Raw genomic sequence first — 16,269 nt, forward strand, 5'->3', positions numbered from 1 at the left:
CTAACACAAAAGGAATTCCATAATGTAGATATGATGTGATTCCATCCCATTCATTCAAAGACTTTAGAATAAAACTTTGTCATTTGGCTAGATCTAAGGCAAGAACTGATCAGATGTAGTTAGTATTTCCAGTCAACAAATTGCCATTGATGTTGAAATTACTTTAAAGACTTGTTGATTATGTGGTATTAGGGCCATTGTGACCTCGCTGTAGCTAAGATCAGTCCACTGCAGCAGGAGTTTCAAGAACAGCAGCACAAAAATGATGACTTAACTGGATAGGAAAAAAGGCACATATTTTCAGGAAGGCCTCTTTATTCTTAGAAGTTACCCTTCAAGATGACAAGTGGTGCAAACTCTCCAGGATCTTACCTGCCCTCAAAAATAAGGTGAGTCTTTGACGGAAGATGCTAAATAGAAAAGAGGGTCTCTCTTTCTCTCTCTCTCTCTCAACCCAGGCTAAAGGCAGATATTATTGTGCCTCTTCCCACAGAAGTTCTAAAATAGATGACAACTACTTGAAGGAATTAAACAAGGACTTAATGCTAAGGAAGCAGGAACTGCTAGAGATGCTCAAACCTCTAGAAGATAAAAACAACCTCTTATTCCAAAAGTTAATGTCTAACTTGGAGGAAAAACAAAGGAGGTATGGGCTCTTATTCTGGATTCCTAGAGGTAAAAAGGCTAGAGAACTTAATCTCCATAGGACTGGGAATAATTACTTACAAATTTTGGTTTATCAATTACTAAAAGGTTTGGAAATTCAGCTGTAGTAGGCAAAGAATTTGTAACTACCAAGTCAGGGTGACAACAAATCCTTTATTTTCTTTTAGTAAATTAAACATGACTCAGCCCTTATTTCATGGGGCAAGTTATAACTCTTCCTCCCCAGGCTGCCCATCCAAGAAATAGTGAAAGGCCTTTAATAGCATTAGTTTACCACAGTCACACAGATGCTTTCTTGTGCATGATCATTTTAGAATAAATAACTCTGCTTTTTCTATGCCAAGCAGTGGAATGGCAGTATTTTCTAAGCCTAGGAGCCCTCTGAATTAAGGCACGGCCTCTCTAAATATACTAGGCAGCTGAAGTCTTAACCCTTTACCAGAGCACTCACTGTACTTGAGACCCACAAACACTGTTTCCTTTCTAGTCTCAGAACATCTCACCTCAGTGAGTCTACCTTTATTCTACATCCTTATCATAAGCATCTTAAAGGACTCATATTTTTGGAGAACAAAACCCAGGCAGAAAGTTGTGGTCAAGCACCAGCTGCTTACAACTCAGCAACACAGACTTCTCTCAGAGCAAGAAACACAAAGGCTTAGAATTGTGTTCTCTCCTTAGAACTGGGGAGAAAAAAGTACAAGAACACAAACATAAAATAATTTATGCCTTTAAGGAATATTCTCTCTCACAAAGACTTGATTTTGATTCAGATTTTGTTCTAGTTGAATGGCTTGCATTCTCTGGGGCTGCGAAAGGATATCAGTGACTTCCCCAATAGACTCAAATGTTCTTATATGAATAAGCATGGAGGTGGGAGAAAGTGGACAGAGGACAGAGATGGGTTAGGAAATAACTCTGGGATTTATCCTAGAAGACAGCAGGTTCTTCAACCTCTTCTTAAAGAGGGGGTAGAATTACCCCTTCTTCTCCCAAAAGTCACACACTGCAACATTCTTCCGAGGGGGTGGAAAGGACTCTCCCTGGCTGTTGGAGACCTAAGTTTTAAGCATTAAAGAGCAAAGAATTCATTCTAGAGCACATAGATAGGCAAATGTCAATTAGAAATGGAAACATCTTAGTTATAGAGATCTTCTATTACCAGAAGGGCTTCCATAACTCCTGAGATTTCAGTCCCCATCTAACTTTCATGGTAGAGTACTTTCTGACTGGTTGCAGAATATCAGTATTACCCTTAAGGAGGTATGTGTGTTTTATGATGCCTCTCTTTCTTCTAGTCTTCAGATCATGAGGCAGATCATGGCAGGGAAGGGGTGTGAGGAATCCTCGGTCATGGAGCTCCTTAAGGAAGCAGAGGAGATGAAACAGAACCTGGTAAGAAGTTGGAGGTACTCCAGCAACAGCCTCCTGAATAGGGATCAATTCCATTGCAGTGTCAGATGTGGAGAGAAAGACAGAGTACTCATCTCTGGCATCCGATGCTCCAACACACATATCTCCTTGATCTAGAAAGTCCAGGGCGACCCAAAGGGAGTCAGATGGAATGTTGGGAAGAACAGGACTAGCTAGCAAAAATTCTATTCTTTGACTTTTAAAAACTTTTTATCTAGGGAGTTAATGAATATGACCATATTAACTCTTCATGTTTCAGAAAGAATAGTAAAATATCTGCTATAAAGAATAGAAAAACACCTATCAAAATAAAATAAAATAAATAGTTTGCTCTGTGGGATTCGTATAAGATTTTCTTTTAATCAGCAATGTAAAAGATCTTAAGAATTAAAATTAATGATCTAAGCCCCCAAGAAATGGTCATATAAGAACATCTTAAGTGTTAGGAACTCATTTCTATAGATATTATCTCACGATTATTATAATTAAAGTTATTACTTAAAAAATAACTTGGATTTTTTTTTTTTACCATCATCATCATCATCATCATCACCACCACCAACATCTCTTATGTTGGATTTGGAGTTAGACCTGGATTTGGGGTTAGACCCATTCATTGCCTTCCTCTGTGGTTTACTATGTCCCTGGACCCTTTCCCACCATTATCTAGTAACTTCTTCCAAACCCACTTCAATGGCTGGACAAATACATGCTTCTGTTTGTTTGGTTCTTCCCCCTCCAACAGGAAAGGAAAAATAAGACGCTTCGGAAGGAAATGGAGATGCTATGGAACAAGGTGTGCCTCTAAGGATCTATTGAAAGCATTGCCCTACAGATCACAATGCAAAGAACCTCCCTTTCCTCTGGCCCCCATCCTCATTGTTTCATGTCCTTGCTTCCACCATGCCTCATTCCAATCCATTCTCTACACATTAGACAAGGTGAACTTTTTAAAACAAAGCATGTTACTCTTCTTATGAAAAACCTTTACAGCCACTAATTGTGGCATAATCTGGCTCTTGCCCACTCTTCAGTTTCCTCTCATAGATGTCCTTCCCTTGCTTTCTATGCAACTTTTTATGCCAAGCCTTTTCCTATCTCAAGGATTTTGCTCGTCTTCCCTACTGCCTGTAATGCTATTTTCTCATAGTTGGCTCATTCTCATCCTTCAGGTCTCAGCTTAAATGTCATCTCCTTAGAGAGGCCATCCTTGTTTCTCCATGTAAAGTAGGGCATCTTTCTCCTCTTTTCTATTATATAACTCTGCTCATGTGCTCAATAGCACTGTTTATAATATAAAATTATTATTATTGTAGTATTACTTTTTAAATTGTTTCTTGTTTCCCTGCCTCCTCTGTATCTTCTCAAGCTCCTTCAGTATCTTGATTGCTTTATCCGAATCTATAGCTCCTAGCACAATGCTTGGAACATAGTAGAGAATCGATAAATGTAAGTTGAATGAATAAACAAATGAATACCTAATTCTAATGACCCTATAATTTTACAACAATCACTGCATTGTTTAAGATAAAAATATTAGGACCTTTTGCTGGGAAACCAGAGCCAGGGAGTAGGGGGAAGGGGACAGGGAATTCCTTTGTTCCTTGTCTAAGACTTTGTCCAAGACTAATCCCTTGGGACCCAAGTGCTTCTTCACAGACTATGCAACTAGAAGAGTAGATTGTGTCTTGTGATATAAACAGGTATATAGTGGGATCTCTGTCTTTTTTTTTTTTATCTCACTTTTCCACAAATAATCAGAATACCTTAAAGCCCTGCATCTCGTATTGAGATGTGCTCCAGGTTCTTGTGGGCAGTTACAAATTAGTTCTATGAATTGTTAGAAGTTTTAGTTCTTGGATTCTTGAGTCCTTGTATTAGGAAATGTGCCAGCACAATTCCTCTATCTAAATCCAGCTTCTACAGAGCTCTCAAAAGGGACATCCATACACTTAACTCGTGATCAACTTTAGCTACTCGTATTTTAGTAAGAAGACATGGAGAAGAGCAGCAAGCCTAGTGTTCAAGAACACAGGCTTCAGAATCAGAAAGATCTGGTTCAAATTCCAACTCTGTACTTTCCTAGCTGTGTGACCCTAAACAAATAACCTCTCCAAGTCTCAGTTTTCTCATCTATAATATGGAAACAAAAATGGTCCTCAAAGAACTGTGAAGATTAAATGAGAATATCTGTAATGTAGTACAGTAAGGAAAATAAGTAGAGTAATGTAGTAAGTAGCTTAGAGTAGTGACTGGCTAAGGGTCCAGCTAATAGTTTTCATTCCTATAAGGTACACTCAAGGGACCAAATGAAAGAAGGGCTCACTACATTCTGACTTCCCTTTGGTAGTACACTTTTCATGCCAGGCCCTGAGAAGCTGCTGACAGGCAGGAACCAAAGCCTTGACCCATACTGGTTTTCCACTTCCCTCTTTAATTTCCACTACTTTAAAGCTTTGCCAAAATGTCTTTCCACAGACATTCGAGGCAGAAGAACTCAGTGATCAACAAAAAGCACCACAGATAAAAAACAAGGCAGACTTGCAGGATGGAAAGGCAAGTGGACTGCATGTACTTAAAATTTCAAGATCGTCAATGTCACACCGCTGGAAACAGCCTGCTGACAATCAGGGCTAATTTGGGTAGGCAGATAGGTAGGATCTGGGTTTTTAGGGTTTATTAGATTTATGACCTGCTGAGACATTGCACTTCTTTCCTGGAACCTCTTATTCCTTTAGCTCTCTTCTTTCATCCCAGGCTCCCAAATCCCCCTCATCACCTAGGAAGACTGAGAGTGAACTGGAGAAATCATTTGCAGAGAAAGTGAAGGATATAAGGAAGGTAGTACAGCCATTCTGAATGGTAATGGCTTTTAGAACTAGTAAATTAGAAATCTTTAATGTTGCAGTAATTTGCCCAAGCTATGGTGTGCTCTTGGACCAATTTTTATAGATTTGGTTCCCCTGTGTTACTATATTTAAGTCAGAGTGATATCACAAGTTTCTGGGAAATCATATTAGGAAAAAGTGAGAGAAGCTATACCAACAATGATAACTCTGCAACAGCTAAATGATGTCAGAACTCCTGTTCATTTGTCTTTGAAAATGTATTCAGTTTTTTCAGATATTATGTTTGTATCTCATCTTCCCATAAACAACTCACCAACAGAAAATAACTCTATTCATTTGGCTTTTAGAGGGTGGCTTGTACAGTTGAGGCCAATTAAGAGAATCCTGCAGTTAAAGTCAATTTAATAGTAAATTGTGACACTATAATTTTGCTATAAGGCTTTTGCAGCATATTGAGAAAACTGATTTCTGATCTCAATTTACTTTGTCACCCAGAGGCTCTTTCTTCCACCAGGAAAAGCAACAGAGGAAAATGGAATGGGTCAAGTATCAGGAACAAAACAACATCCTTCAGGTACTAAGGTCTTCCAAGGCTGGATATAGGATGCAATTTCATTCATATAATACAAAGGCTTTTAGCTGCATATTGTGAAGCCCAGTCCCCACATCCTAGATTACCAATTGCCCTGCTAAAACAAATGTGTCATAGAAAGATAGCTGAAGGGACCTATCTCTGAAATTGGAATAAATGGTATTTCTTCCTATGTTCTTGATTTTGTTCTATTCTAAATGGGGAAAAATAACAAATACTTTCTACCCAACTTTTAAAGACTGAGCATGATGGAATTACTTTTTAACTTCTGAGTAAAGAGGATTCAGGTAACAATGGATTCAGAGAAGCCAATCCTATATGTGTAGTTTTGGAAAATGTTCTTTTCAGAATGATTTTCATGGCAAAGTGATTCAGCTGAGAATTGAAGCCTTGAAGAACTACCAGAAGGCCAATGACCTGAAATTATCACTGTATTTGCAGCAGAATTTTGAGCCAATGCAAGCATTTTTAAATCTTCCTGGGTCCCAAGGTAGGTAGAATAGCCCAGGTACACAGTTTGAGGTTTTGTTTTGTTTGTTTTATATTGGAGACCTTTACTTGTAAAGTGAGCAACATAATGCCTGGCACATAGTAAGTTAAATGTTAGTAGTACAGTAACAATTTTTTTCATTATTTTTATTTCTTTATTTATTTTGAGACAGAGTCTTGCTCTGTTGCCCAGGCTGGAGTGCAGTGGCACGACCTCGGCTCACTGCTACCTCTGCCTCCTGGGTCCCAGTTCAAGCAATTCTCCTGCCTCAGCCTCCCGAGTAGCTGGGATTACAGGCATGCAACACCATGCCCAGCTAATTTTTGTATTTTTAGTAAAGACGGGGTTTCACCATGTTGGCCAGGCTGGTCTTGAACTCCTGACCTCGTGATCCACCCACATTCTACCTCCTAAAGTGCTGGGATTACAGGTGTGAGCCACCGCGCCCGGCCTATCATGACTTTTATGACTCAGAAGCTTATGTACTAAGGCAAATATTCTCTCTGGGAGAATTGTTTTCCTTTGTAAAGATAAAGTAATATATTACATACTTAGCATATGTAGCTGATACATAGTTAGCACTCAATAAAATATGTTTCCTTTCCACCTCATCCCCTTTTCTAGGAATTAGAATTGTTTAATCTTATTAATCTGGCTGGAATAGACTCTGCTACTTCAAAGTAGGCGGCCAAGGAGACAGACATCTGACAATGGTTGTGAATTTCATCCAGTTGTCCCTCTGAGAGTTTCAGCGATTTCCCCACAGAATTTATGGCAATATTAGAGAAAATAATATAGTTCATTAAAAAATAGAATATAGGGGTGGCTCTGAGGACAGGGAAAAGGTTCTTAAATTTTCACGTATCTATGAATATGAACTCCATTTTTTAAAAGGGACAGGCAATGGGCAATCATGGCCAAGGGATGACAATGTTCTATTAGTATCAGTGTGTATGTTTCTAATTTCTTAGTCTTATTCTGTAAAGGGCTTAAACAGCTTATAAAAATCACAGTCAACACATAGGGTTAAATAAATATATGAGTAAATCAAATAAAAGGGAAAATAAGTTGAAGCTGGGCAAATACACAAGAATGCATAATGGGAGTACTGTACAGCTGGCAGAGGTAGGCTACAAATTTGGTTCTGAATTTTCCAGTAAAAAGAAACATGGATTTGCAAAACTCATGAAATAACAACAAACCAATTAATTGCTCAGGAGAAACAGTTTTTCCTGGTGTTGAAATCTGAGAGAAATTTCTCCTCCAGGACCATATAATGGGGGCAGGACATTGTGTGATGATAGTCGCCAATGTCTTCAACAATATTTCAAAATAAATTCAGAATCCAAATTTCCTAGGTTGTTTCTCCTCTGTTCTTTGGCATAATCTGATAAAAACATATTAATCTGAATTTTTTTAAGTGATGAATTGACTCAAGATGATTTGATTCAGGTACATAAGACTCCCTGGTCTGGCTTGATCCACAGGTAAATTTTAGAAAACTAGAAGACTGGACTGACTATCCTTCAGGCAGTATTCCATGCATATTTTTCTTTCAACTTATGTTATAATAATAATCGGATAGCATAAAATTGGAAAGAAACCTGGAATGCAACCAGAAGCAGTATTAAATCATTAAGATACAAATTTAAAAGATAGAGAAGAGGGTTATGAGGAAGACAGATAGGTCCCTGTTTTACTTCATTAAAAATTAGCTGAAGGTCATCTCAAGGGATCTATAGGGTAAAGAGCCAAAAGCTTTTTAGCTCCAGAATTAAATTAAGTCTAAATTAGTAAATAAGGGTTCCATTCAACTTGATTGTTTCAGGAGATATTTTTTCCCCTTGCATGTAAAACATTGAATCAACTTTGAATTGGAACAGCCACAGATCCACACCTTCTTTTCTTTGCTTTCCTTTTATGTTCCTGGAGAATTAAATGATAGGGTATCATACTGCTTAGTTACCACAGATTAATGTAGCCACAGGCAATGGATCAGTGTGTTATATTGATTCTGCATTCATTTAGCACTAATTATGGGCCAGTTTCATTTTTTAACACACGTGTTCAAACTCTATAGGTTTGTCTGAGCACAAGTGGATTTGAAATCTAATGGAGTCCTATATTTTGGTTATGTGGCCTATTTTTTTCACCTCTAGTATTTGATTATTGAAAAGAAGACAAATATTCTCTTCATAAAGGATTTTAAAAGTAATTATGTAAAGAAGTTAATACCAACAGTAATAATTTCTTAATGGTAGGTGTTGTAGTATTTTCCAACTTTGTGTATCACTGGGGCTATTATTTATTATTTGCTGTTTACACTGATTTCTTTAGTTTCCTAAATGCATTCCTTGAAAGTAAAAGTTTTATTACTACTTTAAATGAAGAATCAATATAGTTTTCCATAATAGAAGGTAAACTTCATAATAAATACACACAAAAAACCAAGATTTTAATGTTCTATAAAAATACATAAGCCTGAGATCTATTTTATCTCCTATAGGAAGCGAGATTAGAAAGACATAGAGAATTTTGACCAGGCACGGTGGCTCATGCCTGTAATCCTAGCACTTTGGGAAGCCAAGGCAGGTGGATCATGAGGTCAGGAGATCGAGACCATCCTGGTTAACATGGTGAAACCCCATCTCTACAAGAAAATACAAAAAATTAGCCAGGTGTGGTGGCACATGCCTATAGTCCCAGATACTCAGGAGGCTGAGGCAGGAGAATCGCTTGAACCTGGGAGGCAGAGGCTGCAGTGAGCTGAGATCGCACCATTGCACTCCAGCCTGGGTGACAGAGCAAGACTTTATATCAAAAAAAAAAAAAAAAAAAAAGAGAATTTTAAAGAAAGCCAGCACCAAACTGCAACTTTCTCCTTGATGCCATCAAGTTTGAAATAATTGAAAAGGCAATAATTTTCTCACTGTGATTTATAGTATTTAATGCCACGTTCCAACACTGGAACTTATCCCAATTGCCACCTAAAATAATCTCATCATCAAATTTTGGCAAATTGTAATTTAAGGAAAAAAGCATGAATTTAGACCGACACACATGAGTTGCAGGCCTTCCTCTGAGGCTCACCAGTTATATGACTTGGGAAAGTCACTTAATTTCAGTTTTTAAAAATACAAACAATACTAACATGGAGTATGTTAACAACTTAATATCTTGTGTAACCCTCACAGTGACTCTATGAAAGGTATTATAGAACAAGAAACAAGCTCAGAGAAGCCAGGCTTCTGGCTCCATATTCAATCCTTATTTGCTAGATTATGCTACAAAATGGATGTGTAAAAGTATGTGACTTTTCATGCCTCTTCTAGATCTAAACGCTATAATTTGAATACAAATTTATTATCTGTTTATAATGTATAATCTTCCCAGTGAAGAATCATACTCCCTAAGGTTAACTTGTTGAGCAGGAGATTGGTAATTCTGCATTTAGCCCAGTAGGTGGCACCAACCACATCCAGGCTTCAAGTCCACAGAGTGGTAATTCAGGAACCATGAAATGCTGTGGGAGAGATCCGTCTTCCATTACTCTCAGGACAAAAGGTGCCACATTTATGTATCAAACGAAAAAAGGAAAAAATTTCTTGATGTTTTATCACACGGTCTTTTGGCAGCAAGGTATATTACTGGCAGCCTTGATTAGACCATGTTAAACTCAGTGTTCTGTTGCATAATTTTTACCTAGTATTTTACTCCCTGTACTACAGTTCTCTCCATTTCAAAAAAGTCACTGCCCACTTCCTCCACAATCCTTGTAGAATAGTGTTCCCTTCTACCACAGATAAATCACGTGACTGGGGCACTAAAATGAAAAATAAAAGATGGTGTTTATTTGAAGTTTGTATACTTAATAGTGTTATAGGACAGTGTTCCTTCTTCTCTAGTTTCAAAAGAATTGAACTGCACAAACCTGTCTTAGAGAAAGGGCAGAATATAATTTTGGACACACCTCTCAATAAATCAGGGTACAGGCTCTTCTGTTCTAAGCATTTCCAAGTAGAGGAAGGGTTTACCTCAGTACCCTTAGCCAAGAACTCCTCCTCCCACTGTCCTATGTGCTGGTTGGCTAAGTTGCAGTGGTATGATCTGTGTAGCTGGCAAAATACAATCCTGTGCTAATATTACTGATTTTGTTACACATTAACAAATCCCTACTTTTGAATTCCCTTGATGCCCAGGATGTGGCATTACCATCATCCATGTTATCTTTGGCATGCTGCATCACTTAGTCTGTTTACACCTACGGTGAAGTCTTTACTTTTGATTTTTCTGGAGACAGGTGACATTTGAAAGGATTTACTTTCCCACCAGTGTAAAATTATAATTTGACTCAGGGTGTATTGTAGGCCCTCCCTAACTTCTACAGAGTCCAGAAAGCAAGTTTGTGGACTTTGGCAGTCACCTAGCTTAGAGAGCACAGGTGCTAAGCAATCTCTAAATTCAACTGAATTTCCCATCATATCTCCTGGTGTTTAAAGAAGAGGTTTATCTTCAGCAATGATATAACTTGTGTTAAGACATTTGATTCTGACAGCTTTTCTTTTCTCTCCTCCCCTCAATCCCCACCAACTCTTAGCATTTCCTTGAGGTCTTCTGAGAAAAACCTGAAGGTTGGTTGTGAGTATTATGCTACACTTATAAATTCAGATGAAAGCCCAGCGAGGTGGGAAATGAATACTCTTGAAACCTTATTTACTCTCTAACTCCTTCTGTTCTGAAAGCAAGTCATTCTTCCTGGCTTTAACCTTTACTTCACTTTAGTATTTTTCTTCCTGATGGCTGAACTATACTTCAGCAGGTGCTGCTGAAGGGAAAATAGTAGTGTTAAGCTAAAATGCTGAAAGGCAGGGGCGGAAAACCACAGCTAGCTCAAATCCGGGTCCTTGATAAGTAGTACTGTTGCTTTCAAGTACAGGCTTTTTCAAGCTTTGAGGCAACATGAACCTTTTGAATGTCAAAGTTAGGTTTATGGTATTAATAGGTTATAAAGTTAATTTCTAAACTAAGTCATTCTTTTACTTCTTTAAGACCTCACAGAAATTCAGGGGGAGAAAAACTTTTTTTTCCCCCTAAATATAAATTTTGAAGCTTGACAAAATAAACTGTACCCTTATTAATATTATTTTAATGGGTGACAACAAATTCCATAATTTGTGGGCATCATCCACTCAGGAGTGCAGCAGTATGTCTAGGAAAGTGTTATCATATTTAGCTAATAAAAAAAGGATACCCTATTAAATTTGAATTTCACCAAATAATTTGTAGTATGTGTGTCCCAAATATTTCATGAGATATATGAAACATTATTTGGTGTTTATATTAAAATTCAAATTTAACTGGGAGTCCCATATTTAAGTCTGGCAACTCTAATTTAGGACAGACTTACTATGGGTCCTACTGAGCACCCTATAATTCTCCCTTTTTCTCCTTTTCATTGCCTCCCTTCCCCTTCTCACCCTACGCCTGCCATTCTCTATGCTTCCTCTTTCTCTTCCCCCATCTTTATCTTTTGTTTACTCTCCACTATCTACAATTGACCATTTTTGTGAAATATATCTATCTGGTTTATCTGAGGGTATGTATATATACACATAACTTATTATTCCACTTTTTTATTTACTTGCATATAATTCTTAAATGAATTTTCCCCCTGTGGGACATGAGCTCTAAACAGAAAAAATAGTCTGCCACTCCAACTTCTTAAATAATGTTTGACAAAGTTATTTTCAAAAAAAAAAAATCAGAAAATTCACATCAATGCTAATACCCACAGTGATACAAAACAAAACAAAACTAGTTTTTTGTTTTTTTGTTTTTCCCTCCTCAAAAGCAGCTCTTGTTTTCCTAATGTTTTCCCTTAGGTACTATGGGCACTACAACTATGGACAGAGTGACTACTGGCAGAAATGAACACCAGGTGGTGAGAACTACTTTCTTTAAACAAACCAAAAATCATTTTAAGGGCTTGAATAGATAGTGGGTATAGACTTTTGGAATGCATTGCTTAACATATATTCTAATTTAATATTTTAGGAGATTTGCAAAGTGGGTGCTAGGGTACTCAATATTTTAGCTGTCCTTTTTCCTCTGTTTTTTCCTGTCTTAGAGAATTCTGGGAGCAAAGATCTACACAGAACAACAAGGAACTAAAGGAAGTCAGCCTGATGATGCAGGAGGGAGGCTCTTTTTTCTGAGGTCACTGTCAGATGAAGCACTGAAGAATTAGCAGGCTTTCACTCCATTTGCTTTGGACAGATTTAAAGACAAGGCATAGCCATTTGTGTTAATTAAAATCTCTCAAACCTTTGTTTTAGTGCTGTTTTCCCTCTCTCCCCCCACCAATCTGGGTGGAAATGTTGAATGTTTGGCCTTAAACATGTATGGAATGTAGTCATTTAGGGATTGTAAACAGCCTCTGATTATTTTGATAGCTTTTGGATTTGAAGTGACCACATTTCAACCACATTGTACAATATGTTTTTACTAAGTCCATAAAAAGGAACTCCCCTCCACTTCTGAAGTATGTAATTGTGGACAGATCCACCACTGGGAAATGAGCAAAAGTAGGCACAAAATAAGTAAAATTACATACCACAGACTTCTTTCACTCTCTCACCAAAAACATCAAAATGCCCTGTTGATTCTGCCACCTTGTTATCTATTCCTTGAGTATCATCCACCTTCCTAGTACCACTGTGGTTTTTTACTTGTTTTTGTTTTTTCCCCTAGGCCCTCCTTCCTGCCTGGATTACTATAGCCTCTTAATTGGTTTCCCTGCTTCCAATCCCTCTAATTCGTCTTCCACAGTACCACTGAAGCTATCTTTTATAAAACATAAATGAGATCATGTCACTCCCCTACTGGTTTCTTGCTGAAGTCCAAGGTCCCTCACAGACCATAAATGATCTGCCTCCTGTCTACCTTCTCCGTCTCATTTTTCACTATGTACCCCTTCTCTCATACATTCCACATTGAGCTCCACATTACTGTTAATATTTACAGTTCTCTCCCCATGTATCATGAGTTCTATTAGCTCCACGCACAAAGTGGAAAGACACTTCTATCCTGTAGCTATGACCACTGCCTGTTTGTCTTAAGGACTGAATGTGCTGCCCTTCTATCCCACTAATTCTCAATCCTAGCTGTGTACTGGAATCCCCTTAAGAACTTTGAAAAATAGCATTCTACTGGGTCCCACCCCAGATAATTTAAATTATGGTAACTGAGCGATAGGACAAAAGCATCCGTATGCTTTAAAAGCTTCTCAGGAAATTCTAATGTACAATCAGGTTTGAGACTTGTTGCTAGGCTCTCTTACTTTTGTCATAGCACTAAATGAATTCTATCGCAATTATTGATTTATCCAGCTACCTTCCTCACAAGGTCGTGAGCTCTTTGAAACCTGGTATTCTATCTCGTTATCTTTTCATTTGACTGCCTAACACAGTGCGTAGTATTTTAAAGAGGCTCAGTAAATGACATGTAGAAGGCCACAGAAAGTTAATTTCCAAGTCCCAGGTCTCTTGATGTCCTGCCTTGTGTAAATTACCACTGGATTATATCATAGTTCCTGAGATCTTCAGATATTTTCTTCTCCTCTAAGTTGTCATTAATTTCCTATCTCATGTCAGTATATAAGAGTTGATTTGTCACAAAACACTTCATAATCTGTAGGAATCCCTCATACTTTCTGGTAATAAGCAAAGTGAGCCAGCCAATTCAAAATCTTCTTTTTCTCAAAGTCAATTTAAATCTTTAAAGACGCATTTTAAAGATGAATTTTTTAAATGTACTTTTGCACTGGAAAAGGTTTACAAGAAATCACAGAATTTTGGCATTAGAAGGAACTTTAAATAACTATAAAGTTTCCTTTGCTTTCCAAAAAAGGAAACTGGAGTTCAGATACATTGAAAAGGTGTCTAAATTCCTTCAGTTAATTGGAGCCAGAGCTGGTTACTGGAGCCCAGGTATTAATACTGCCAGTTCATATTCCAATCTAACTTGTATCTTTCCTCTCCTAACCACAAAAATAATGGGCTCTTAAACACTGAGGTGATTACTTTCATATTCTACCAACTGAGTTAGTGGAGTATGTAATTTATATCGTTTCAAGAAAGCCATCACTGTACTTATTTAGTCCCTGGGAGATTCTGGCAGTCCTGAGAGATTTTCCAAGTCAATTGGATTAGACGGAGCAATGAGAACAAAAGATAAAAATATAAAATCTGAATGTACTACTGATTACCTTGAACTAGTCATTTAACCTTAGGGCTTTAGATTCCGAATTTTAAAATTAAATTAAAAGACTATCATTTGAATGTTTTAAAATTATGTTGTTGTTGTTGTTGTTTTTTAACCACTACAATGAGTTTGGATTAGTATATGACCTGTCCCCCCCTGCTTTTTTAACTAACACATGGAATAAAGTAGTTTACTTGGTAGCTGAGGTTGTAACTTCTTAAAAAGTGAATTATTTGCCATTGTCAAAGTATTTACATTCTATGTTCATTATCAGTCAGGCTTAACATCTTTCCCTCAAATGTTCCAAATCTTTCCATTTTTTCAAAACACAAAACTGGGATAGCCTGTTATTCTACTTTGTCTTTAGGACTTCATATTGGATTCTGACTTTCATAAGGGCAGCATAAAGTTATCAGTTAGATTGGGTGACTCCTCATGAGTGTCTGCATTTCAATGAATCCAGGAAATGGATCTCAGTTTTGTGAGTACAGACAAATTCATATGGTCAACTTATTCAAAAGGTCAGAGAGTTATTCAAGCAACTTAAACTCCCTAGAGATTAACTGATACATCCAATATTAAATTACAGAGAGGGCTATACCTTACAACTTGGTGGGAATATGTCTATATTGTCTATATTTAGGGTATTCCTATCTCTAAATCAAGTTATAGTAAACTGAACTAGTAATCAAAAAGTACTTGGGATTGAAACATCATTATTATAGTTTTATTTGTACTCATAATATTCTAATTATATTCCTCTGAGAATAAAATCTCTGATAACCTTAACCCCATATGGGCAATACTTTTCAAGTTCAAGGTCAATTGAGGAAAAAGCTGTTCCACCAGCAATACATTTACAAATCATAACTTTGGGTAGACTACTTTTGTAGCTTATCTCATTTATTTTATCTTGACTTTCTAGCTATGTAGAGGATATTGGCTAACATTCTACCCCAAAAAGTTGCCTTTCTGCATTGCCAGAAAGTGATTAGTAATGTTTGTCACACTTCTTTCCTAAATGAAATAAGGCCAACAACAGCTTGATACTTTAATCTTTAGTCTAGAATTACAATAGTCAAAGAGGGGAAGCGACAATGCACAACATTTTGCCTTACACTCATAGATCCAGGCAGAAAATCTAGTTTTAGTGTGGTTTATGTGAACAATGGCCACCTTAGATGGTGTCTCTCCTTTTATTGGTAGAGGCTTCTGTAATCTGTTGCGCAACAAGTAAAATCTCTATTAGTCCCTCTGGCACCTTGGAAGGAGCCTGCATTGCTACCAATTCAAAGTCCCTATTGCTTCATATGTTCTGTATTTAGTCAACAAATATTAGGAAATGGGAAGAGAACAAGGTCCTGTGCTGGAAAGGGAGGCTTGCTCTGCAACCAATCAATTCACGGCAGGAGATGCACAGGCAGATACATATGACATATAATTATTACACGGTAAAATTGAGAATCTTCAGGCCAACTAAAAAATCCATCTTCTCTACTTCTTTCACAAATTCACTTATGATTCCTAACATGAAAACTTACTTAAGGTTCATTTTAAGTATAAAACATGATATAAACATTCCTAGAAACTGCATTTCCCCCAATTATTAGTCAACCTGGGGAAAATGAGATTACTTAGGTTAACAAAATAAGTTTTGTTTTGTACATTGCTTTTTAAGGAAAAATATTTTTCTGGGGACGCTGGGCTTTAAGATAAATTTTAGTTAAATGGAAACCAATGAACAACGGTAGAAAAGCACGATGCTTTTGATTTTTCTTTTTTTTTTTTTTTTTTTTTTTGAGACGGAGTCTCGCTCTGTCGCCCAGGCTGGAGTGCAGTGGCCGGATCTCAGCTCACTGCAAGCTCCGCCTCCCGGGTTCACGCCATTCTCCGGCCTCAGCCTCCCGAGTAGCTGGGACTACAGGCGCCCGCCACCTCGCCCGGCTAGTTTTTTTTTTGTATTTCTTAATAGAGACGGGGTTTCACCGTGTTAGCCA

The 16,269-nt window shown here is 37.5% G+C and overlaps 1 protein-coding gene across 1 annotated transcript; it reads left to right on the forward strand.

The window, feature by feature from the left end:
• The first annotated feature begins 207 nt into the window (after window positions 1-207).
• On the forward strand, window positions 208-12,338 carry CCDC196 (coiled-coil domain containing 196). The gene is made up of 10 exons (XM_025392635.1): window positions 208-389; window positions 494-646; window positions 1,965-2,061; window positions 2,825-2,875; window positions 4,558-4,635; window positions 4,837-4,920; window positions 5,443-5,502; window positions 5,869-6,010; window positions 11,893-11,951; window positions 12,138-12,338. The coding sequence occupies exons 1-10, from the start codon at window positions 340-342 to the stop codon at window positions 12,255-12,257; spliced, it is 894 nt and encodes a 297-aa protein (XP_025248420.1). The 5' UTR covers window positions 208-339; the 3' UTR covers window positions 12,258-12,338.
• Window positions 12,339-16,269: the final 3,931 nt, after the last annotated feature.

This window comes from Theropithecus gelada, chromosome 7b (genome assembly GCF_003255815.1).
Source record: "Theropithecus gelada isolate Dixy chromosome 7b, Tgel_1.0, whole genome shotgun sequence".
Classification (NCBI taxonomy): Eukaryota; Metazoa; Chordata; class Mammalia; order Primates; family Cercopithecidae; genus Theropithecus; species Theropithecus gelada.